Source organism: Solenopsis invicta, chromosome 3 (assembly GCF_016802725.1).
Source record: "Solenopsis invicta isolate M01_SB chromosome 3, UNIL_Sinv_3.0, whole genome shotgun sequence".
NCBI classification, from domain to species: Eukaryota; Metazoa; Arthropoda; class Insecta; order Hymenoptera; family Formicidae; genus Solenopsis; species Solenopsis invicta.
In genome coordinates this window covers 32,746,404-32,771,240 of record NC_052666.1, presented here as the reverse complement: position 1 = coordinate 32,771,240, position 24,837 = coordinate 32,746,404, and the positions used below count along the sequence as shown (strand labels likewise).

The 24,837-nt window shown below is 32.7% G+C and overlaps 1 protein-coding gene across 5 annotated transcripts; it reads left to right on the top strand.

The window, feature by feature from the left end:
• Nucleotides 1-61: 61 nt before the first annotated feature.
• On the top strand, nucleotides 62-24,134 carry LOC105204672 (F-actin-monooxygenase Mical). Of its 5 annotated transcripts, none has more exons than XM_011173845.3 (27): nucleotides 62-211; nucleotides 3,028-3,367; nucleotides 3,459-3,783; nucleotides 3,934-4,292; nucleotides 4,378-4,635; nucleotides 4,951-5,153; nucleotides 5,742-5,875; nucleotides 6,010-6,257; nucleotides 6,924-7,046; nucleotides 7,247-7,444; nucleotides 8,496-8,735; nucleotides 9,456-9,597; nucleotides 9,698-9,819; nucleotides 9,868-10,092; nucleotides 10,784-10,943; nucleotides 11,025-11,188; nucleotides 11,337-11,539; nucleotides 11,790-11,971; nucleotides 12,117-12,241; nucleotides 16,996-17,608; nucleotides 17,853-20,686; nucleotides 20,804-20,945; nucleotides 21,327-21,474; nucleotides 21,609-21,718; nucleotides 22,040-22,213; nucleotides 22,421-22,535; nucleotides 23,811-24,134. In XM_011173845.3, the coding sequence occupies exons 2-27, from the start codon at nucleotides 3,083-3,085 to the stop codon at nucleotides 23,905-23,907; spliced, it is 7,929 nt and encodes a 2,642-aa protein (XP_011172147.2). In that variant the 5' UTR covers nucleotides 62-211; nucleotides 3,028-3,082; the 3' UTR covers nucleotides 23,908-24,134. The 5 variants fall into 5 exon arrangements, with proteins under 5 accessions (XP_011172147.2, XP_011172148.2, XP_011172145.2 ...); XM_011173846.3 differs by having other exon boundaries at nucleotides 137-526; nucleotides 9,889-10,092; XM_011173843.3 differs by having other exon boundaries at nucleotides 137-526.
• The last annotated feature ends 703 nt before the right edge of the window (nucleotides 24,135-24,837 follow it).

Genomic DNA, 24,837 nt, shown 5'->3' with positions numbered 1-24,837 from the left:
GTCGTGGACGGTCGTGGACTCGACGGTCGACGGTCGACGGACGGGGAACGAACGGGGACGGGACGGTGGGACGGACGACGGACGACGGACGACGGATCTCGTTAGTACGTGCTGTGCAGTCGTCGCCGTCGTCGCCAGTCGTCGCGGTCGTCGCAGAACGCAGCGTCGGGACTGCATAAGGAATGGTCAACGGTGGATCCGAGTCGCCGTGGTGAGTCGCATCGCGCGATCCAGTCGAAATCAGGTCGACTGGGGCGTAGTGTGAGCCATGGAACTCCGCCGATGTTTCCGTGATGCGTGAGCGTCACGCCCGAAGCCTCCCCGTTTCGCTTCTCGTATCGCAACCTACCACACCACCCTCCCTCGTTCTGTGTCTTTTGTGTGACGTGAGTGCGAGCCATAAAAAGGAAAAGATATCCTCAACCCGAAAACGCGCTACCACAACTATACGAGAGTGCAGCAGAGCGCAGTCTCGACGTCGAGTCACACACCGATTGTACGCAGCGTGACGCAGCCCTTCCTACAAGTACGTACGCATACCGCGCACCAGTGCATCTCTCCATCTCTCCATCTCTCCATCTCTCCACATTTCTCTACATACTTGACGTGACGTGACGTGACGTGGGTGCATATACATGCGGATTCACTCACATATATATGTCTTGATACTCGGGGTACCTTCTATACAGCCACTTGAGTAAGCTTATTTATTATGTACATGTAAAATTTAAATATATCTGTTACGTATTGTCATTAATAATTAAATATATCCAAGCAATGTGTGTATATATATATGGCTGTCTCAAAACATGTTGAATGTTTCTTAAATAATAATTACAATTTATTAGGATTGATTTTTGGAAAATTTATTAAAGCAACATCTCAATAATCTAAGTTATAAGAGATTATTATTAATTTCCAATAGTTTATTTTAATTAGATTTTTAATGTAGGTCTTAACATATCATAAGAAAATATTAAGTAAAGAATTGGAACATTTTAAATGAATACACGTTATCTCGACAAGATAAAAGTTTTTAAGGAATTTCAAGTTCTCAAATTGGTCAAAGAATCGGAAGAATCAGTCATTAGAATATGCAAATTTTTCACATACAAATTTGTGTGTACGCGCGCGCGCGCGCGCGCGTGTGTGTGTGTGTGTGTGTGTGTGTGTATGTGTATAGCGCATTCTACTTTACTCTTTTTACAAAATTATTTTCAAAACTAATAGTATTGTCTAAAAAAAAATGTATAAAATAAAAAGTATTCTGTTTGAAGGAGGACATCTTAGTATCAAGTGTAACTTTGTTCTAGATGGAGTTGCTTGCCAGATATGAGTCACTATCTTTTTAAATCATATGACTTTTTTGATCAATATACTTTTTTGGTTATTCCATTTATAAAAGTAAAATACAATATATTATCTGAAACTTTTTAATTATTTTGATATCTTTTATTTTTCTTTGTATGTTTTAAGATAATCTTTCTCCCAGATGTATAACAAAAAAAACACACTAAAAGCTTTAAGTAAATAAAAAAACATCAAGAGCTTTAAACAAACATCTGGATTATTCTACCGCAATTTTTTAATATAACATGTACATATAATACAGTGGTAAATTGAAGATAGGGATACACAATGGACATATTTAATGCTATTATCAAGTTAGTTGATTCATTCTCAAGATGAACCATTGACATTAAAAACATTCTGTCATCTATTATTTTTATAATTAGCTGTTGATGGTAAAAACAGTTTGTCATGTGTTACGAAGATAATATATGACAAAGTATTTTTGTTGTCTACAGTGAATTAATTGCATTAATCATTGCTTTTTTCTCTTGGAAAATAAAAATAAGTTTATAAAATGTTTCCACTTACACAAGAATATTTGATATATTCTCTTTTTATATAATTATCGTTTAATTTCGGTGAAAGAATATCTAATATTTTATCAATTAATTAGATGACGTAATTAACAACAGATGTTTTAATTTCAATTTTAATATTAACTTTAAGTAAAAAATAAGTTGATAAGGAACTGACTTGTTAAAGAGCTCTCTATTTATTCTTACATTAGTTTCTGAAAAAGTTATCTCATTAAAAGTTATCTCGTGTTAATAATAATATACATGAAAGTAATTTATAGAATTATTCTAGTGATCTCTGATACTTGTAATTTTTATTATATACGCTCTGTTTGCGTAATCGAAAGACAGTTTTTTGGACTGTTTCCTTCCTTATTATTGCACTGAAGTAAAAGAAATCTCTGAATCTCGTGGAGTGAAAAATCACTCGAAAAATTGCACAGGCTCTTTTAGAGTGACGTAGATCACTCTACGAGATTTAGAGAGAATGAATAGTCTCGAATTAAGAGCTATTAATGAGCTTGCTTCCCGCGGAAATCCATGGGAAAGTTTTCACATTTCCGTTTTTTCCTCGGCGGCGAAATGTGAACGAATGCACGCGACGGGCTACAAAGTTATTAGACCGTAAGTTCAACGAACCAGAGAAGAACATCGCGGACTATCGGCATCTTCGATGCAGGCTATTACAAATTACAGTTGTTCGCAAAGACGTGCCGCGAATAAGCGAGAGTCATCGAGAGGCATCTCGATGGAATCGATAATGAGACGAATGATTCGCTTACGCTGCCTTACTTTCCGCTAAGAAGAGTAAATATAATGTTTATTTTGGTATTTCTTTTTTGAAAGAAAAACCTCACCTTTTTTCATTCTCTAACGTTGTGTTCGATAAAACTATAAAAATGGAGGGCAACTGCTTTTATAAAAAATTAAGACAAAAGACAACTATTTGTCTTTTTCCTTTTCCATATTCCTTTTCAATTATCAGAGATAGAACTCTCTAGAACTCTCTTCTGTCTTTTTAACACGTTAGGAGAGATTTCCAGAATTTTTAAAAAGTTTCCAAAGATAGAAAATCTAATTCTGGATTACGTTAGATTGAAAATTTCCAAGAAATAAAATTCTGAAATGCTGAAAAAAATGAAATCGCCTCTTTTTACAGATAATGACGAATGACTGATGAACGAATGTGAAACCGAAAGTAAGAGATCAAGACGATGGATCATCAGATTGGCAAGAAGCAAGCGGCTAACTCGCCGGAGGTGGCGTTGGCCAGCGAGATTTTCGACCAGTTTTGCAACGCCACTACGTTGAAATCTATTCTTGGCTACTACAGACAACTGTGCGAATTGCTGAAAATCCGACCGAACGTCATTAATCAGTTTTATCCAAAGCTGAAAACAAAACTGCGATCGTGGAAAGCGCAAGCCCTATGGAAGAAATTTGATCAGCGTGCGAATCACAAATGTTATAATCGTGGCAAAGTATGCCCGAACACGAGGGTAAGTGTATTGTATATTTGTTAGTTTTTAATCACCTTCCAGCTATTTTCTAACAATGAGGACAATTTTAAAAGTAAGGTAATTTAATTAGGTTTTGATCATTGGCGGTGGCCCATGTGGTCTGCGCACGGCCATAGAAGCGCAATTATTGGGAGCCAAAGTCGTTGTGGTGGAGAAAAGAGACCGGATGTCCAGGAACAATGTTTTACATCTGTGGCCTTTCGTCATCCAGGATCTACGAGGTTTAGGAGCAAAGAAATTTTTCGGAAAGTTTTGCGCGGGTTCTATTGATCACATCAGTATTCGGCAGCTGCAGTGTATTTTGCTAAAGGTTGCACTTATTCTTGGTGTCGAGTTTCATGAGAACGTGAGCTTTGATTCTTTGATTCAACCACCGGATAATCAGGAAGATGGCAGTAAGTAATAATTAACAATAGAATGTCTTCAAATTTTTTTTTTTTTTTTCTTTTCATATTCTTTGTTAACAGACTTTGTTTCCATATTCTTTTGATTACTTTTTCACAAAATTTGTTTATTACTAATGTTTTATTTAATATTCCTATTAGAAATTGGTTGGAGAGCGAAGACTTCACCAGCTGACCATCCTGTCTCACAATACGAGTTCGATGTGCTAATTGGAGCTGATGGCAAGAGAAATACTCTGGAAGGTTTTAAACGAAAGGAATTCCGAGGTAAACTAGCCATCGCGATAACGGCGAATTTTATAAACAAACGGACTGAGGCAGAGGCTCGTGTAGAAGAGATCAGCGGTGTCGCCTTTATCTTTAATCAAAAGTTCTTCAAAGAATTGTACCAAGAAACGGGTATCGACTTGGAAAATATAGTATATTACAAAGATGATACGCATTATTTCGTTATGACTGCCAAGAAACATAGTTTAATCGATAAGGGAGTTATCCTGCAGGTAATAATGTACAACCTTATTATTATAAAATTTATGTAATTATATTTCATAATGTCGACCAAAGTGAGTTATTATTGATTTCTAGGATCATGCTGACACCGCAAAACTACTCGCGAAAGAAAACGTGGATCGTGAGGCATTGATGTTGTATGCGCGAGAAGCGGCGGAATTCTCGACGGAATACCAAATGATGGATATGGAATTTGCTGTGAATCATTATGGCCAACCGGACGTAGCCATGTTCGACTTCACTTCGATGTACGCGGCGGAAAATGCAAGTCGCGTATTGGAGCGTCACGGTCATAGACTGTTCATGACACTTGTAGGCGACAGCCTCTTGGAGGTATGTACGCGATATGTATATTTGTCACAATCATTCAAAATTATTTAAAGTTTGAGATTTACAATATTTCAATTCAGATTTAGAATTTTTCTGCACACACGTTATTAACAGGGAAATTTTTTAAAAACCCAATGATATATAATATATAGTAAAAGTGTATAAGGATAGAACATTTGATTTATTCTTTCATTATTCTTTCAACGCGTTTGTTTGTGTTTTTTTTTTATTTTTATTTTTATGAATAGATTTCGCTGTCAACGTTCCTTGTTTCATTTGATCTTCGATGAAAAACTAAAACTAAAGAAATGATTGTAGCCTTTTTGGCCTACCGGTTCTGGTTGCGCGAGAGGATTTTTGAGCTCTCTGGACGCGGGTTGGGCAATCAAAGGTTGGGGCGCTTCTTTGTCACCACTGGAAGTAATTGCGGAACGTGAGTCTATATATAGACTGTTAGGACAAACAACTCCAGAGAACTTGAATAGAGATTACGCGGCATACACATTGGATCCTCACACTAGGTAAGATATCAGTAATAATTGAATTGAATAAATCAGTAAGGCCTTATGTTAGATATCCAGTAGAGAAAGATACAAAGTATAACTATCCAAACAGTCAACTGTGTAATTATTGTTTGAAAAAAATTTTATAATTGGTTTATTTCAAGATAGTGAGGATTTTTATCTCTCTCACATACATGCACGCACGCATGCATGCATGTTTTTCTTGCTTTATCTTACCAAATAATAATATTTAAAAATAATTTAATATTTTTTTTTTAATTACAAATATGTTATTGGACCAATAGTGTAACAACACAATGATAGTAAGAAAGCCTTTTTCGGTCGCAGCTAGATCTTAGTGCTTATATTTATTCGTGTGATTTTATATACTTCTCCGAATTCAACCAGGATGTGCGCCGAATTAATTCCGGTCGTAACACAGCATGTCGAATAAAAATTAGTAATATTACTATTTATATTAAATTGATTAATTTAATATAATAATTGATGCTGATTTGCATCTATATACCCATTTCCCTCTGAAAAAACTGTAAGAAATTTATTGCGAAAAATATTTTTTCTTCTTATTTATTTATTTTTTTTAAGGTATCCGAATCTCAATGTACATTCTGTAACTCCGATACAAGTGCGCAGTCTTCTTGATACGGATGATCCTGAAAATATCAAACAACCTGTGCTGCAGTCCGAGATCGATATTCCAAAGAAACGAAGACGTCGCGGTAAGTTTATTAATAACATAAAATTTTTAGATTCTTGAATTTTGTAATTCTTGATTTTTTTATCTTTACTACTTTGATCATTAATATGATTATTTTTATAATTATATTATAAAAATAAATATATTTTTATGTAGATCTGAGAGTTGATACTCAAGTTCATCCAGATACATTGCTTCGTTGGCTGCAGAAGCAAGTTACATTGTACGACAAAGTTCACATCGAAGATATGGGTGCCTCTTTCAAAGATGGTTTAGCTATTTGTGCAATCGTTCATAGATACCGTCCAGATTTAATAGATTTTTATAGTTTAAATGCGAAAGATCCAGTAAAGAACAATCAGCTTGCCTTTGATATATTGGAAAAAGAATTGAACATACCACCGGTGAGCATATGCTTTTTATCTTTTAATTCTTAATATCACTAGTCATATTTTTCTTTATTTTTACAAACATTTTTAGAATTAATTAATATTTTGTATATGAATTTTATACGTTCTCATTATTTTATGGCCAGTATTTGTAATTGATTTTTTTGTTTAACACCGTCTCAAGTACCATCTTAAGATGTAATTAACCAATTACAGAGTCTCCTACGATATTACTCAGAACGATCTTGAAATAACTCGCATAGCACGCAATATTGTAATACCGCTGTAATATTACTGCAATATTATAATATTATCGCAATATTGTTGCGATATTACGTGCCATGTGGAAAGTTTCAATTATGAATACTGGTCCAAGAGCCCATATTAGCATCTTAAGACATTACTTAAGAGTATCTTGAAATAAGAATTGATTTATATACATATATGTGCGTGTGCATGTCTGTATTACACATGCTTCAATCAAGTCATTTAAATGTTTAATAATTCTTAATAAAATGATAAATGGAGAAAAAAAATGTACATATTAGCTTATTCAATAAATTGCTAATAAATTTTAATATTAAATAATAAAATAAACGAAAACGTTGTGTTATAAAGATTATCATATAACGTTATATGTAAGTTTATAGATTACTTAAATAATAAGAAAAAAATTTACAGATAATGACAGGAGAAGAAATGGTTCAGTGTGATGTTCCTGACACACTTGTCATGTTTTCTTATTTAACACAAATATATGAAGTTTTCAGAGGCGAGATTCCATATGTCAAACATCCAAAATTAGTAAGTAACTAAAAACATGAAAGTTATATCTAGTTTCTAGAGTCTCTCTTACTTTCTTCAAAGTAGTTTCTTCACGAAATTAGTATGAGCTAATTATTAATATAATTATTTCTCTAAGAAATTTCAAAAGATACTTAAATAAGAATATCTTACACTCACCAAATAATAATCATGAATTTAAGTAGCATTTATTGCAACAGGAACCAGAAGCGGAGGAATGCACCACGCATCCAAAGCAACTAAAACAATGGACGCCTGAGGAGAAGGCTACGAAAACACGACATTCGCGCTCACGGCATGCTAATGACAATGTACACTCTTACATGGATAAGAAGGACAATACGGTTAGCCGGCGATCTCGAAAGAGACGGAGTACCGAGAAAGTAGGCGCGACGATGGTAAGCAGAATAAATTATCTGTCCATTTACAGTTTATAATGAGCAACGCTTATCTAAGACGCAGACAAACGTAACGGCAACTTCGCGAAAAAAATGTCTAAATTTTTAGAGAAAATTTAATTTTCTAGAACAAATTTGTTTATCCAAAAACAAAATTGACTTTTTTTTAAATAAATTAGACCTGTCGTTATAGCCGTACGCAATTATTGACTTTTAGATAGACTGAAATACTTATATCTTATGTAGTCGCGATGGCAGAAGATTGAAGCTGTTATGTGTCACGGGATATTCATATCCTTGTTAATCATATTTGTTGGACTTACCTTTACTGTGCCTCGGAAGGAACCGGACACATTCTGAACGCGCGTAATCCATCATAACAGGAAATAGTCCAGACTATCGGTTATGTTGTCAAATTTTTTACATACACTCTTATATTGTTAATATATAATTGCTTTATGAAGCTTCGAGTAAAATTTCTTTAAACTCTTAGGAAATCGTGCCAGAAACATTATATACAATTTTTCGATTGCCCCTACATACGCAAATTATGGCTAAATGCAGCGATAACGTAGTTGATTATGCATAAATTTAGCATAAATTTAGAATTATGCTAGCAATAGTTTAATAAATAGAAACTTTATTAGTCAATTGATTTTCTTCTATTTTATTCTTCACATATGTATTATTTTATTTTTACATACATAAATATATCTTTATAATTTCTTTCTGTAATATTAAGTTTTTCATCTTAATTCTTTTTGCATTTAAATTTTTATTCGCGAAATGTTGTTCTTTAAATGGCTGAAGAAGCTATTGAATTTCTATTGAAATGAGAACGTTCAAGATTTACGATTCTAAAGAGAGAGAGCTCTGCTCGCGTGTATCATCCCGTCGCTGCTTCATGCTTTCTCGCATAATTTGATTCACAATAATTTGCTTTGCTGCAAAGAAACATTTCACTGCTTGGATCGTCACAACAGATCAGTATTTATAATTAATTGATCGCGCGACTAATGAAAATCGTAAACTAATGAAAATCGCAATAAAGGATGAAAGGCAGAAAAGACTCGATGAAATCGAAAAGCATCGAATTGAGCGCATGAAGAAGCGGCAATATTTGCGCAAGATGGCAACTCAGCAGTTCTACAAAAGTATGCAGATGCTGCAAGCCAATGCGAAACGCGAAAAAGATGAGCCCTTTGAGGATTACTCGATTTTTTTGTACCGTCAAACTGCACCAGATTTCAAGGATAGAGTAAAAGACTTAGAGCAGAAAATACTTTATCCAGTAAGCTAGAGATTGATGAGTGCAAATGTTTGATGTTTTTTTTTTGTATATACAGCGAAAATGTCTTTTTGGAAATAACCACGGATCGTAAAATAATTCGTAATTTGACACAATAATTTTAATTTATTAGATTTTTCTATTTTTACCTTACTGCATTAATATGACTGCAACGAAGAAATAAAAGTGCTAATACAATAATTACTAAACCAGTTTGAGAGTTGCATACATGTTATTGACTTTATTGATTAACATGCTTGTTTAATAAAATTTTTGAATTGACCGAAATATAAACTTTTAATTTTTCTTTGTACGAGGAATTATATTCTATTTGCGTATGCATTGTCGTTAATGTTTTAATTATTGCACTTATAAAATTGATGATTGAAGAAAAAATTACTACTAAATAAAAAGAATAAAAGTAACAATATTTAATATCTTTTTAATTTAATAGAAATTAATTTATCTAAATCATATTATTTGTATTTGAATTTGAAAAATTACTTTTGAAACCTTAACTATTCATTTAATTTCAGAGTATTGCCTTATCATTGTTATATATTGCATTAAAAAAAAAACCCGTACATTTATATTTTGAAAATGTATTTTATAAAATGATAATAATTCACAATTTCTGCTTGCATTGTTATGCGTTGTGATATTCGTACTAATTCTAATTGTCTGCTCATAAGAGATTTCTATTAAGTTGCCAATTATTCCTAGGACAGACAACCTAAAATACACATTGGTCATCGAAGAAGTAGTGTAGACGAGGAATTTTCGGGAAGGATAAAAGATTTTGAAGATAAATTGAAAGGGACAACATCCGCCGAGAAAAAACCCAAAGATCTTTTACGCGCCATTGGTTAGTACATATTTGTTATTTATTCATTCCATTTAATCCAAATAAAGTCTACTTTTGAGACTACGTGTTACTAATCGAATAATAAAATGTTTATGCGTAGGTAAAATTGAAAAAACTGACTGGAACGTAAAAGAAATAGAGAAGAAAATCGAAGAGAACAAGATGGGCCGCAGCGTTCGTCACGAACATGTAGAGAAGGTGCCAAAGTGGAGTCGCGAGCAGGTTGGCAAAGAAACTCTCAATAACGCTGACGTTCTCGCACTTTTTCAGATGTGTATATGTTTCATTCAGTTTTTAGCTCGGCAGATCAAGATGGAGAAGCGAGGCAACGATCAAAGGGACACCTACAGTAAGTACGCTGACATAGACAATACCCTGAAGAATATAGGCAAGAAGATTCGGGAAGGTAGCGCGCTTGGATACAATAAAGTTTCAGCCATGGCTGAACAATTTTCAAATAAAAGTCAGGATGTGGAACCCAAGCTGCAAAAATCGGTAAATACGAGTTTTACGACCTCCGATAGGAAAATGGCCAATAAAAATTTTAGCATTTCTTATTTTATTGGTGGCTATTGTGTCATATTCTCGTTGTCTTATAAAGAGAATTCTACTTAATTACAGGATCCTTCAAGAGAGAAGATATAAATTACAGTAGTAGGCATGCACATTCTTCATTCTGCGAAAGAGACTTAATTTAATTTTAATAACATTTTTACATGGCACTTTTGCTTAGCAGAATTGAATTTCATTGTAATATAACGCACACATAAAAATATTAAAAAAATGTCTTTAAAGTAATATTACATTGAATAATTTTTTTATCTGTTATTAACAAATTTTTAAGCGTTTACAATTGTATAGATTGCAACGTAAATGAGATTTTTCAACAGACCAAGTTGAGACTATAAATACGTAAATTGTATATGGGATAATGTTAGCTTTTTAAATCAATTTTTTATCGTGTTGAAGTAAATGTGTGTATTGTATTAAATGTTGTAAACTAATATATCTGATTATAAATGTAACATATACAAATCGAAAACAATTTTCTCTTAAAAGGTTTACTGGCTATATATATATATATATATATATATATATATATATAACATTATTGGAGAATTTTTTATGTTAAAAAATGTGGTATTAATAATTTCTTTATCGGATTGTATAAATGATTTTTGCGTAGAACACTAAGCCCGCTATCGTGTTACCTGTGCAAGGAGGTTCAGAGATGTGTCATTTTTGCAATAAAAGAGTTTACCTGATGGAAAGACTTAGTGCGGAAGGCAAATTTTTTCACCGCGGTTGTTTCCGATGTGAATATTGTTCCATTTCATTGAGAATAGGTAATGCTCAATTCCTTACTCATAATGCTTTCTAAACGTTTTATGATTTTATAATTTTATTGTTTGTGCTTTATGTTACAGGGAATCATACATTTGATAGGGAAAAGAATGGAGGGCGCTTTTACTGTACGCAACACTTTGGACTATCGGGGACGATGAAAACTAGAGCAGAGAAAAAGAGAATCAACTTGGTGAATAAGGAAAATATACCTAATGCCTCGGCTGCGTTGAAAACACCAGAAAAGGTATAGAAATCGTGTATAATAATATAGAAATGCGTGAAACATATTTACAAGAAAGTATTACTTAAACTATCTTTTTGTAGAATTTTCAAGTAAAATTTAACAAACAATATAATTGTTTATATGAAGAAATGTTTATACACGTTTTCAGGCCAAAACATCTTTAGAAGGTATCGTTGGACTCGATTTACTCGATCGTGGTCAAACTCCAGAGAGAATTGAATTTGAAAATCTGGCAGAAATATCAGATCCTGAGGAAGCTCACAGTCAAATGGATGAAGATGAATGGACGGACAGAAATTTTGGTGCTTCTACCGCAGAAATAGGATCTAGCGATGATATTTCTGATATGAGGTAAATAGGCATATATTATGCATTATTTATAGTACCCTTTATATCACGTAGTTTCACAATATTTTAAATATAATGTATTCTGATTTATATGTAGTTATAACTGATATGAATAAATGTTTACTACTTGAAATTTTTATTTATATTTTAATGATTTGTTTACAATACGGAACAAAATATTATTTAAATTTATTAAAATGGAACATATTTTTAATTATAATGATTGTTTAAATTATCATTGTTTCTATTATAGTGATTCTGATGAGGATAATGAAGTATTTGAAGAAGCTATAGATCAACCACTAACTACCGAAGGAACTCTCGAGTTGGCTAAGAACTGGACATTACGCTATTCGCATCCACATGCTACAGTCGGGCACTCTGACACTGGCAGCAACGAATATGAAGATTCTAGCGATGAATATACTAGTGAAGGTATTATTTGTTGACCATACATTTATGCCATCTATTGATTATAAAAATATAAGTGAAAGATAGGGGAAAAGAGAAACGGAGAATAATTTTAAAAAATTTTCCAGTTTACTCGTTTGTAACATATATATTTTGGTTTTTCTCTCAGATGATGAAAGCGGCACTGCGACCGAAGACGAGGAAGACGTGCGCGCGCGAGAGCTCCGGAAGCAGGAAGTGTGGTTGAAGGTGCCACCGCGCAGCTCTGATACCGATACCGGTTCGGAAACAGAGGTGAAACATTCTCCAGACTCTATAGAACCCGCTATAGTTCAGGAATCACTCATTTCTTTCGAATCTAAAGTATCATCGTCCTCAATGTCTAACGTGAACACGAATGACAGTGAGCTATTATCCGGGAGAAATGCTCCCCGAATATTGCTAGAATTCTCCAATGAGACGGCATTAGCTTCTAATGAATTAGCTAGAAATATACACAGTCAAGAAAATATGACTTCCGCTCATAAAAATGATGCATCTCTTAATGTTATCTCACAGATTTCTGAAAATGTAATTTGCGCGACCGATTCAATATTTCTTTCAATGCCAAATAATACTGACGATAATATTTCAGATCAAAATGAGTCCTTGATTTCTTTGTCAAATAATACACTTAAACATTTAGACAAAGAAGAGTGCAATTCTGAATACGAGAGTTTTGTGGACGAAAGTGTTGGATTAGATTTAGACGGATCGGATAACAGAATTGACGACGATTGTTTGAAAAATGATATTCTCGATGTTGACGTAAAGAATCTTACACCAAATTCTATTAATTTAAATGTAAATGTTAATAATTTGAACACACATAATCTAATTAAAAATTCGATAGATTTATCTACAAGTAATTTAAACGGACATTCTGCGCAAAACAATTATTTAGACATTAATTTTGAAGAGGTTGCGAAAATTACACTTGCAGATACTATACCTTGCATTGAAACAAGCAAGGATTCTAGGGTTTCTGATAGCGAAACTATCCTTGGTGCTGGTGATTTGCCAGGTGTGATCACTTCTTCTTTGAACGGAAGCAAGAGTTCTTTGTCTTCCTCATCGTCAGAGATTTATCAATCGATAGAGATGTTGTATAATGATAATTCAGCCATTAGCGATCACTTAAACAATGATAGAACAATAGTAGAAAATTTAAAATTTAATTTGCCTAAAGAAATAGAAATATTTAAGTGTGAAAATAGTGTTACTAATCAAAACAAGGGTAGCGATTTTATTAACAAAAACATAAATATTGAGTTTGTCGATTATAGTAATAATATTCATATGAGCAATGTTACTGATAAAAAAATTGACGTACATTCAACAACTCCGATGCTCACTGCGAATATGTTACAAGAGTCTACATATCCAATAGTAACAGTGACATCGCCATCTCCGACACAGGAAATACAGCTTGAAGAATTATCTTTGGAAACTTCAAGATTGCTAGTTCCCCTGGAATCACATAGTATTCCAAATGTTGGTAACTGTGACAATGCATTCGATAAACTGAAACGCGATTTGAAGCAAAGAAAAGCAAAGAACAAAGCTATAGAAAGTGGACTCAAACCGCTATCGACTGAGTATGCTCGGTTGAAAATGAGTAAATATTTTACAGAGAATAAAAAAGCAGTTTCGAAAAGTCAACCAACACCAAGTGAGGAAGCTGAAAATATAGAAGTGATTAAGTTACATATTAAGCCCAAGTTATCTAAAAAAGTAAACGCAGAAGAAATGTTAAAGTATTTTAATAAGACCTATTCTTCAAACAAATCTGAAACTTCCAACATAATCGCAATTAAACAAAATGAAAGACAAAAATTAGAAATTGATATCGAAGAAATAAGCGATTTGAGCGAGAAAGATATAGACGATACGATTGATCAACAGTTTAATCAAATCGAAGAGCAGAATAAAATTGCATGTTTGGAAACTGATGAGATGGGCTCTCACTTCTATTCGTCAGAATTTGAAGTATATAATGACAAACGGAAAACAGCGTGCAACAATTTGGATTTAACATGTAATGATCTTGTTGAATTAAATCTTCAATTAAACGATGAAAGCAATTATGTCGATTTATTGGCATCGAACTATAACATTTCTAAATTAAAGAGCAACAATAGAAATATTTCATATTTGCATACAGACGGAAATATAGCTTTAAATAACGATGTGAAATTGCATACTGTTGTAGATTCTGACAAATCGATATTGCATTCGGAAAACATTTCTTTTAAAATTACAAAGGATGGAAATGAGCAAGAGAAGATTAATTCAAAAGACAATGTTCTGCAGAGTGATATAAATAATACAAATAAAGACAAGAAAGTTTATGTAAATTTAATAAACAGCGACGCGATAAATGATAATATAATTAAAGAAAGCAGTTTAATTGAAACAGGCATACAAAGTGATATTTTAAGTAATGTAAATGAAATAAATGAAGAAGCAAAAGCGAATTTAAGGGATTTGCTACATGGAATTATACTGAATGATAATAGCGATGAAAGAAAAATTGACGAAATAAATATTTCGAGTGCTGACCTGGATAAATCTCTCTCAAATACAAATTTATTTGAAAATAATAGGGATAAAGTTATTAAACGTAATAGGTTGCATAAAAGTGATACTAATTTAAATGCGAATTTACCGCAGGTTTTTAAAAATATTTGCAATAATTCTAAATCGTTATCTGAATTAAATAACACGATATATAAAGACGTATCTGCAGTAAAAGCAACCGTCGAGAAAATAGCAAGTACATCTACGAATATTAAAGATACGATTATTAACAATAATTCAACACAAAATTACATTGAAGAAGTTCCTAAAAGGCCTGTGCGAAAAAATTTGTCTTGTGATATTAATTCTTGTGAAAAAATTTCTACAGTAAATCCCAACTTGACAATTTCTAACACGGAACTCTCTCATCCTAAAATTCCAATAAGAAAAAAATCAGCAAAGAGAAACTTTATGCATCTATGTCAAAACCAAGCTGTTGAACATGTACCGGAACTACAAAGTCCAACTGTCGTGAATATTTCAAAATTACATGATCAGAATAGCAATAATGTTTCTGATATTCAAAGTCAAGATGTGGGAAAACATTTAAAAGTTAAAAGTCAAAATGTTAAGGATGTTACAAAATTAATAAGTAGTCGAGATGTTTCGAAAATTCATTGCCAAGATATTCATAATAATGATACTAATTTAATGGATATTCGAAGACCATCGAGACGAAATATCACAAAATTACAGAATCCTAATATTAAGAATCATTCGAATTTAAACAAAGAAGTTATAAAAGATATTAAAGAGATGGCAGAAAATGAAAATGTTGCTGGTACATCAGGAGTGCAAAGTCAAAATAAAAACACACTATCGACTCAAGAGGCTTGTCATACAAATTTGCATTTGCTAAATAAATCTGAGGAACCTATAAAACATATTTCTAATAATAGTCAATCAAAGAAGGATAAATGCATAATTTCATGATGTTAATAATATCTATGCAAGTTTTACGTATTTTGTAATATAATGTTTTAAAGGAAATGTTTTAGTATTAATTCTGTTTTAACGTTTACAATTATCCAATTTGATATAACATAGCTATCTATTGTTTTTTTTAATATTAAAGATTTATGAAAGCTTGCTACGTTTGTAATTTTCAAATTATGAGAGTGACTAAAAGTGATTAAAGCGTCGTCTACAATATAGTCGTTACGATGTTACGATGTTAGGACGTTGCGACGGATCAATCAAAGAAGAGAATATATTATTTTTTCTTTGATTGGTCCGTCACAGAATCGTAACATTTTAACAACTGCATTGTAGACCCCGCATAAGAGTTTCTCGCTAATTACGCTTCAGGAATAATGGAATACTAAACTCTTATTTATGATACGAATTAAATGGAGATTTCATACATACAATATTTCAAGCTTTAGTTTTATCAAAATATTTACAATATATTTAATAATATAATATTAAAAGTTATAAGAAATGTAAAGAACTATGAAAAATCTAACGTGTAATTGAACTTTTGCTGAAAAACTACTTCAGATTGGTTCACAAATCTATTCTTCAAATGATACGATGTTATTATATACTCTGTAAATTTATATACAAATTTATCAAATGTTTAAGGGTTATGTGTATCTTACTCGTATATCAAATCAGCCTATATATCAATGAGATTAGGAATATAACTCTCAGATTGCGATTATTAATCTGTAAAGATTTTAATATTAAAAATCGCTAAATTATGTAATTTTTTGTATTTCTAAACACACTACTATTTCTAAATACGTATTATAAATTTATAATTCTCTCTAAAGATTCTGTAATTTATATTTTTAGATATTTTTATATATCTTTAACAAATATTGTAGTTGTGCAATTTTTAATTAGAGAAAACTGTGTGTGAGATGTATTAATAAAGTGAACAAAAAAAAAAAAAATAGTATAAATTAAAATTTTGGCTGATGGTGATTGATTTTTTAATTATCAATGGGACTAGTTTTTAATCGACCGATTAAGGAGCATTAAGGAAAAGGTAATCATCTTGTTGTGTATGAATGGAGTGTTATTGAACTAATTTATTATTAACAGTAATTTAAATCATTAATCGTTTGTGTTTGATTTAGTGTTCATGCTAAAAGTAGCACTTTACTCACCAATGTTGACTAATTCATTCAAAGATTACCACCAGCCAGTACTTTATTAAATGTCTCACTACATTTTTATTTTAGTTATAAAATTCCGATTCATACTCTAGACTCTATGATATTCGACATATTAACCATGACAAAATATTGATATTATGCATACATAGATACCATTTACAAAAATAACACATATTCAATCAGAACACATTATAATCAAAATATTAGCATCTTTGTCTTTTTCCGACCTTTACTAATGTACTAAACTTGCTTGTTGTTCTAGCTATATATAATTTTTATTTATTTAGTACGCTTTATTTTCTCTAGGTTGTATCGTCGGAAGACGCGTCGACTGAGGAGAGCGTGGAAAATTCTGCAACCGAGATCTCGACCGACTCTGAATTTGAGCACGATGAAGCGACTCCGACGCAACACGAAATTCCCGAGATTACAATCAACGATTCCTATGTGCGGAAAACGAGAGGCGGTTATATTGAGCCGAAGAAAGTGCAAGTGAAGAGTAAGGTGATCTCTTCGGTTAATGGCAATTTGACGCAGGACAAGAAACAACAAGATACTAGTAAGCGATTTTTGGGAGACCGTACTAAGATGGAATCGCAGAAAGAAGTCAATTGCAACGTACCGACTTCTGTCGAAATAGCTGCAAGTAACTGCACGCCATTGTTGAATCCACGAAAGGGGGATTATCTTTTAAATCGTACTCATTCCACTGGCGGAATCGCTTCGAGGCTCTCCTTAGAATTGAAAAAACGTTATTTGCTGGGTGGTTCAGCGTTGGGTAGTTCCGTCGTAAAAAAATCAGGTTCGGCATCTAATGTGGATACGAAGTTGAGAAACTTTACCGATGCAATCTCTCAGCATCAAAAGTTATTAAATCCGGCACCAGAACCTAGTCCTACCATGCAAGCATTTCTTCAAGGTACTTTTATTTTTACGCTTTTATATTTTCAGCAATAGACTTCAATATCAAAATTTTTATATTATTTTATAACTTTAATACTCGAAATTTTATCTTTAATGCTTGGAACTTTTTAATGATATAAAACAATGCTAGCGATATATCATCAACAACTGGGGGGGAGGGGGGATCCAAGAATTTTTTTTTTATTTTTAATTTTATTCTTGCAAAGCATCTTTTGTGCATATAATTGTATTTTTTTAAGGTACTAGTAAACTGCGAACCAACAATGCACCGCTTTCTCCATTATCGCCTACAATTTTATTTTCGCGGCAATTATCAATCGATCGATGCCGAAATTCAACGAACGATGTCGCGAAGGCAACGACTTTAGAGATAGAAACACCCAAGACTCAACACTTGCCTGATTTAGTGAAAGAATCCAGTATTTTGAAATCGAAGACAGCACCCAACATCTGCAACGAGTCTTCAATGAAAGACAGGGGGTTAATCGACGAACAAGTATTTCTACAGGAAAGTAACTTTACGAAACATGCTGTAGTAGATATAAATAGCTCGGAAAATACGAAGAAAGTTGTTCCGAACAATGTGGAAGAAAGTAATGATTTTAGACCGCGTAGTCCTCTTCACGAGACGTCCATTGTCGTGCCACAAGTGGATTGGAGCAGAAAAAACGAGGACAAAGATGCCAGTTCAGACGATTCTGAGATAGACAGTGATTCATTATCTTCTTCCAATTCTAACGAAGTAGTTGAAAACGAGCAACTTGTCGCTGTAAATCTTTCGCCGCCCAGATTACGGATTCATAGCACCGATGGCGATCTTTTGCTGGATGAAGGAGGCGCTGATCGATATAAGCAATACGATCCTGACGATTGCCAGGCTTTCGAACCGGATTCCATCGAAGTCTCGTTTCTGCGGGATCGCCGTTTACTTGATCCAATTGATAATACACATACCGTTGAAATGGTAAATAATAATATGGAACGATTAGACTTGCGAGATAACAACAGAAAGAGTAATTGCAGCACTCCTACTTCCGAAGCTTCGGCAGTGTCTAACAAACAAGATGATTCCGAGGAGAACGATATTACCACCGCAGCATTCACCGAGACAGAGTTTTCTGAATGGGCTCGTGATGGGGAGACTTTGGTCTCTGATGATCTTCGCGACGTAGAGCTCGATATCGATCCCAGTTTCATCACTGTACGAAAAAATAATAATGCAACGCTATCCTCCACTTTCGCCAAAATCGCTAAAGAAGAGGATACGGAGCTTGATTATTCCAATATCGAACAGGAATACCCGAACAATAATACATCAAAACTGTTGGTCAATGGTGAAGATATTAATTACATGGATACAGATAATGAATCACTGCTAGATGACAGTCTCCAAGACGCCTCCAATATTGCAATGCTGAAAAATCGAGGCTACATCGAGTTTGTAAATGTCAAGACGACTCTTTCCAATGTTCCTATTTCAACTACCAGGTGCGATTTATCAGTTGCTGATGCACCAATAGCAAGACTCGACATGGAAAACGACTCGTACGGTGAAGAAGAAGAACAAGAAGGTTTCAAGGATGCAAATGTGATTGAGATTGATCCAGTTACCATGGAGGATGTAATGGACAAACTAAACGAGCCTATTGTGAGTAAATCGTCGATAAAACCAGAAATTCGAGCCGAGGAACAAAGTGAAGCGGAATTTAAGCGGGAACAGTTGGCAGAAGCCTTTAATAAAGAATTACTTCAATCGATGGAAGAAGATAGTCTGTTACTTGTGGAGCCGGCGGAGGATACGACTACCAGCGAAGTCGTCACGGTGCTTGCCAGTCCGATCAATCCTCAAGTGTCTATAGTTCCTGTAGAAACGACGGAGAAGCGCGAAGAGTCAACCAAGGCGGACTCGAGCAATCCGGACTATCTGGAATACGTAAAGAGATTGCAATCTAGAATCGCAGAGTTCAGTAATGCCAAAGATTCTATTGACGTGAGAAAATCGAGACGAAAAAACTCAAAAAGCTTGATACAGACCCGCACCGCAGAAATGATCGCTGAAGAGATCAAGTGCCAAGAAACAATGACTGTAAACAGTAACGGTATCAATTCACCAGCGACTTCGAGAAAACTTGAAGAAATTACGAAAGAACGATCGAAGCAAAAGAACCTTATTCAGGATCTTTTAATGGATAAACTCGAGGCTCATAAACAAAAATCAGCGGAAAAAAAAGCTCGAAGAGCTGCCAGAACCTCGTCTTTTACCACAGCGTTATCGCCAATAAAACCATCGTTGTCTAATATTTCTTCCGTTGGTAATAATAAGTTTGTGCCTACTTCAATAATATCACCAATGAGCAGTCCAACTTATACAACATTCGGGAAGTCGAATAAGTCGTTGAAACTTTCGATGTCTTCGTACTCTTGTGAGCATTCCGATCAAGAAGAAGCCAAAGAAAAAATTCCAAAGAAGGCGGACGAAAAGTTGACTGTTGCTAGTCTGGAGGATACTTTTAAAACGCCACTTGCACCACCAAGATTGAAGAGCGAGGAAGCGAGGAGGACCGCCGAAAAGGCCAGACAAGATGCTCGAGAACGAGCTAGAATGAAGAGTGATGAAGATTTAGGCTTAAGTCCTGAAGATAGAATTAAGGAATTAAGAATGAAGGTGACTCGGAGACAACTCTCAATGGACGATACGAAAAAGGACGATACGCCCAAGACCGAAAGAGTCAAATCGTACAACTTTAATACAGTAGATAATTCAGAATTGAAATTGAAAATTAGTAAAAGTACCGACAATATGAAGAGCATTGCAAAAAAGATCAATTTCCAAAAACTACCAGCAGCTAGTGCGAAATCGATGGATGAGTCGCTGAATACTGCAGGTTTATCACTTTCTGATAGCAATAGTTTTGTAGTCAAAAGGGACAAAAAGAAGCCGAAAGACTCGGAGAGAAGAAAAAGTATCATACAAGCGGTATCGGATTTCTTTTTTAAGAAAGAAACAAGTCCATCGCCAAATCAGAAGGATAAGTTATCAATGTTTCGATTGACTTCAAAATCTAAAGGAAAAGTAAGTATTATTATCGCCTTGTTATTATTATCATTATTATTAATATTGTTATCATTAATATGTCAAGTGTTCTGAAAGTAAAAACTGTATAGCATATTGTTTCTATATTAAACGCAGATTGATAAAAATACTCCATCGAAATGCGACGCGAGACCTAAAAGTGTATGTGAGGAAATGCTTGTAGGAAATTTCCTCACTGAAAGTCCACCGCCTGTACCACCGCCACCGCTTAACTACTCTTCATACACTCAAGTGTCTGGTATGATTTGTATAAATACTATCTTTATTGCTGATTTTGAATGTTACAATATTTATTAATTAAATTACAAAATATGTTATATGCGCGTTATATTTGTGACAACAAATACATGGATAGGTTCATTATACTTGTTTTATTATAAAATAAAAAAAATCTTCTGTTTTGATTCTGTTTTATATATAATTTGAAATTTAATAATGTATATTACGAATCAATAAGTAATATGTTAGTAGGTTAAGTGATTATAAATTTGTATTTTTCTGAATTTTTTTCTTAATGATCTAAAGATGCAAAATAATGTGTGCGCGCGCGCGCGCGCGTGTGTGTATGTGTGTGTGTGTGTGTAATATATTTTGATAATTTGATATTTTTATGTTTCAGATGACAGTTTATCAGACGACGATACCAAAACAACTGCTTTATCATCGTCGTGCATGCAAAAAATTACAGCAACTGAAGAATCATGCAATAGTGTTTCACGTAAATTGAAGACTGCTAAAAAAGTAGCTAGACAAGCGCAATTAAAAAGGTAAGACATAATGTATCTACATTATATTTGAATAGAAAGAATGAAATGTTAACGATACGTCAAATTTGAACACACTTATTTTTAAAAACGCAGTTTTAATTGACGAACACTGTTAAACTAAATATATTTTAAAGATTGCGGATGGCTCAAGAAATACAAAGGAAATTAGAGGAAACTGAAGTAAAACAAAAGGAATTGGAGAGCCGGGGCGTAAGTGTTGAGAAAGCGCTGCGTGGTGAAGGAGGTAATGTAATATTCTTTACACATATGTATATACATGTGTGTATGTGTATATATATAACATTCTTCCTTTAAATTTTTAATATTTAATCTTCGTTATTATAGATTAAGATTGGAATATAATATTCTGCTAATTTCTATAATTACTATAATTTTCAATTTCTTTATTCTGTTTGATTTTTATGATATTCAATCTCTTTAATAAAAAAACCAAGTAAATAAAAAACTGATATATGTTAATTGTTAAAATAAATATTTTATATATGTGTACACATGAAAGAGAAAAATACATCTTAATCTTTATATATTAAATAATTTTATTTAGATTCCTCCAATCGTGAAGAAGCCGATTTGCTTAGAGAATGGTTTGATCTTATGAAGGAACGTACGGAATTGCGTAGATATGAAAAAGAACTTCTTGTACATGCGCAAGAGGTACAATTGGAAGATCGTCATGAACGATTGCAACAAGAATTGCGTGAACGTTTGGCTGATGATGGTAAAAATTTTTTATTTGTTAATTTATTGATTTTTAATATTTTATGATAATTAGAGTTTATTGAATGTTGTATATTCTATAAAAAAAAAGAACGATATATTGAAAATAATATACGTAGATTTAAATGCTAAAATTGCTAATATTTATTATTAGCAGCTAGAAAATTTCAGATTATAATGTATTCCACTATTTTATAATATTTTATAGATGATAAGAAGACCAGTGACGACGTTAAAAAAGAAGGTGAAATCTTAACGGAAATGTTGGAAATAGTAGCAAAAAGAGATTCCTTAATTGCTCTATTAGAAGAAGAACGACAAAGGTAGTGTAAATCATCGATCGTGCTTGACACCTATTACTTCTACATATACAAATGCATTTTTAATATTTCCTATTACAAATCTGAATCTATTTTCTTACAGTTTTACATAGTTGATTATTTTATTTATTTATATTTTCTCAATATATATAGTAGAAATATTTATTAATTGTAATCAGAAGTTATTAGCATCTCTTGATTTTTTAAGTTTCCACAAACACTTCATGATATTGTTGAATAATATATATGCATGCTTTCTTCAATACATATATTGTACTAAAATTGTAAAGCAAATAGAAGACTAAATTTATATTCTGCATAAACCTGAATAAGTTATTATTTTAAATAAATGCCTTCAGTATCTGTGTGTGAAAAAGTAGCATGGTAATTTGGTAAGTACATTGATTTTTATGGGAAAAAAAATCTGATTATGTTGTGTCTGTAGTGAAATTTGTTATTCGTTACTTACGATTTCTTATTTATTTTTGCTCTAAATTGCATTCGCAATGGTTTTTATTGCTTTTTTTTTATTTTGTTATGCATATTGATGTAATCATTCTGAAATGAATATGATCATACTGAGTTAATTTTTTTAGATACAATCGATGAAAAGAAAAAATCGTGAATTTAACATTGCAGACAGTACATACATAAAATATTTTCAAATATGAATTTTTAGATTTAATGCAAAATTTTCATAATTGAGTAAAGATCCCGATTTTTACGCGTTTTTTTCATAACGAGATAACAATTGATTAAAATAATGTGTAAAATGTCTTTGAAATCATTAAAACTGTAAAAATTTATTTACGTTTCGATATTTGTAAAAAGAATGATTCTTTAATGGGAATATTCTTTCATATGCATATAATAATAATAATAATATAGATGTAGTAGTTTGAATAGTACTTTATTTTCAATGAAATGTAATTCATCTTTGTTCTTGCGAATGTCAAAAGCAGAAACTGCATATATGTATTACCAATTTACATCAACTTTTTAAATAATTATGATTTTTTTTCACATAAAACGTAAAGATATAACATATTTTATCATGACTATATTTATATGTTGAAAAAAAAATAAAGTAATAGCAGAAGGTGTCTAAATTATTCTTGATATCTAACTGTCTCTCTTTGACACAGAAGCTAGATTGAACGTTGATGTTTTAGAAAATGATAATGATTTGAAACAAACAAGCCTTATAAACACGTTATGTACCAATGTAATAAATTACGTAGTGCCATTCCAATTAATACAAATGTATTTTTCTTTTAGATATCAGAACGAAGACCGCGACCTCGAAGCTCAAATGTTGGCTAAAGGCCTGAGATTAACGCCAATTAAGAAATGTGGTCCTAAGTATTCAGTCTAAAGAAGATATTACGCTTCTGTACATACATTCTCCGCTACAATTTTTTTATCACATGATAACACCAGAAGAAAGTTATATATAAATATATGTATACTTATATAAGATTGTAAATATTTTAATTGACAAAGGAATTTGAAAAAGATTGGGGAAACTCGTATGCCTAGAATATTTCTGCCCATTTTCAGTATATTCAATATTTAATAAACATATCTTTTTTACAAACATAATTAAAATATTTTATTTTTTACATCAAAAAAATGTGAAATCTACTTCATTGATATATTGATTTAACTGCGTGAATAATGTACGCTTGTGATTGCAAGATATAACAAATTGTAACATAAAATTGTGTGGAATATTGAGAAAAGATGCAACACTGGGTGTAAGTTAGTAACTAGAAATTCAAATAATTTTTTTAACTAGGGCTAAAGTTACTATATAATATCCATTTCTTAATAAATAATGACATAATTTATCGATAATACTTATATATACAGAACTAGCAAACGATTTGACACCTAAATATTCATGAAATCATGAGATAAAGGTTTCAAATGGTGCTGTTACACCTAGTTAAACTTGTTCAAATTTTAATTTCAATCTTTTGCTTAAAATAATTAGTATGCAAACTAAACGAAAAAAAAGAAAAAAAAAGCAAAAGTTAGCAAACGACTAACAATCGAATAGTATTCTCAATACTGTTATAACCGTTAGTACGGCAGCTGGCTTGGCTGGCTTCACACACACACACACACCGGTCCGTCGCGCCCAGTCGAGCCAGCCCTTTTTACTTTTTTCCAAAACGCTCGAAACTCCCGCGGCGTACTAACGACAGTGTAACTGACAGTAACGACCTCATCCATTTTCGCCCCCGGAGAATGTGTGTGAACCACGAGTGCGTTCGAAGAGACCGTTATGTTTGCGTTGTTT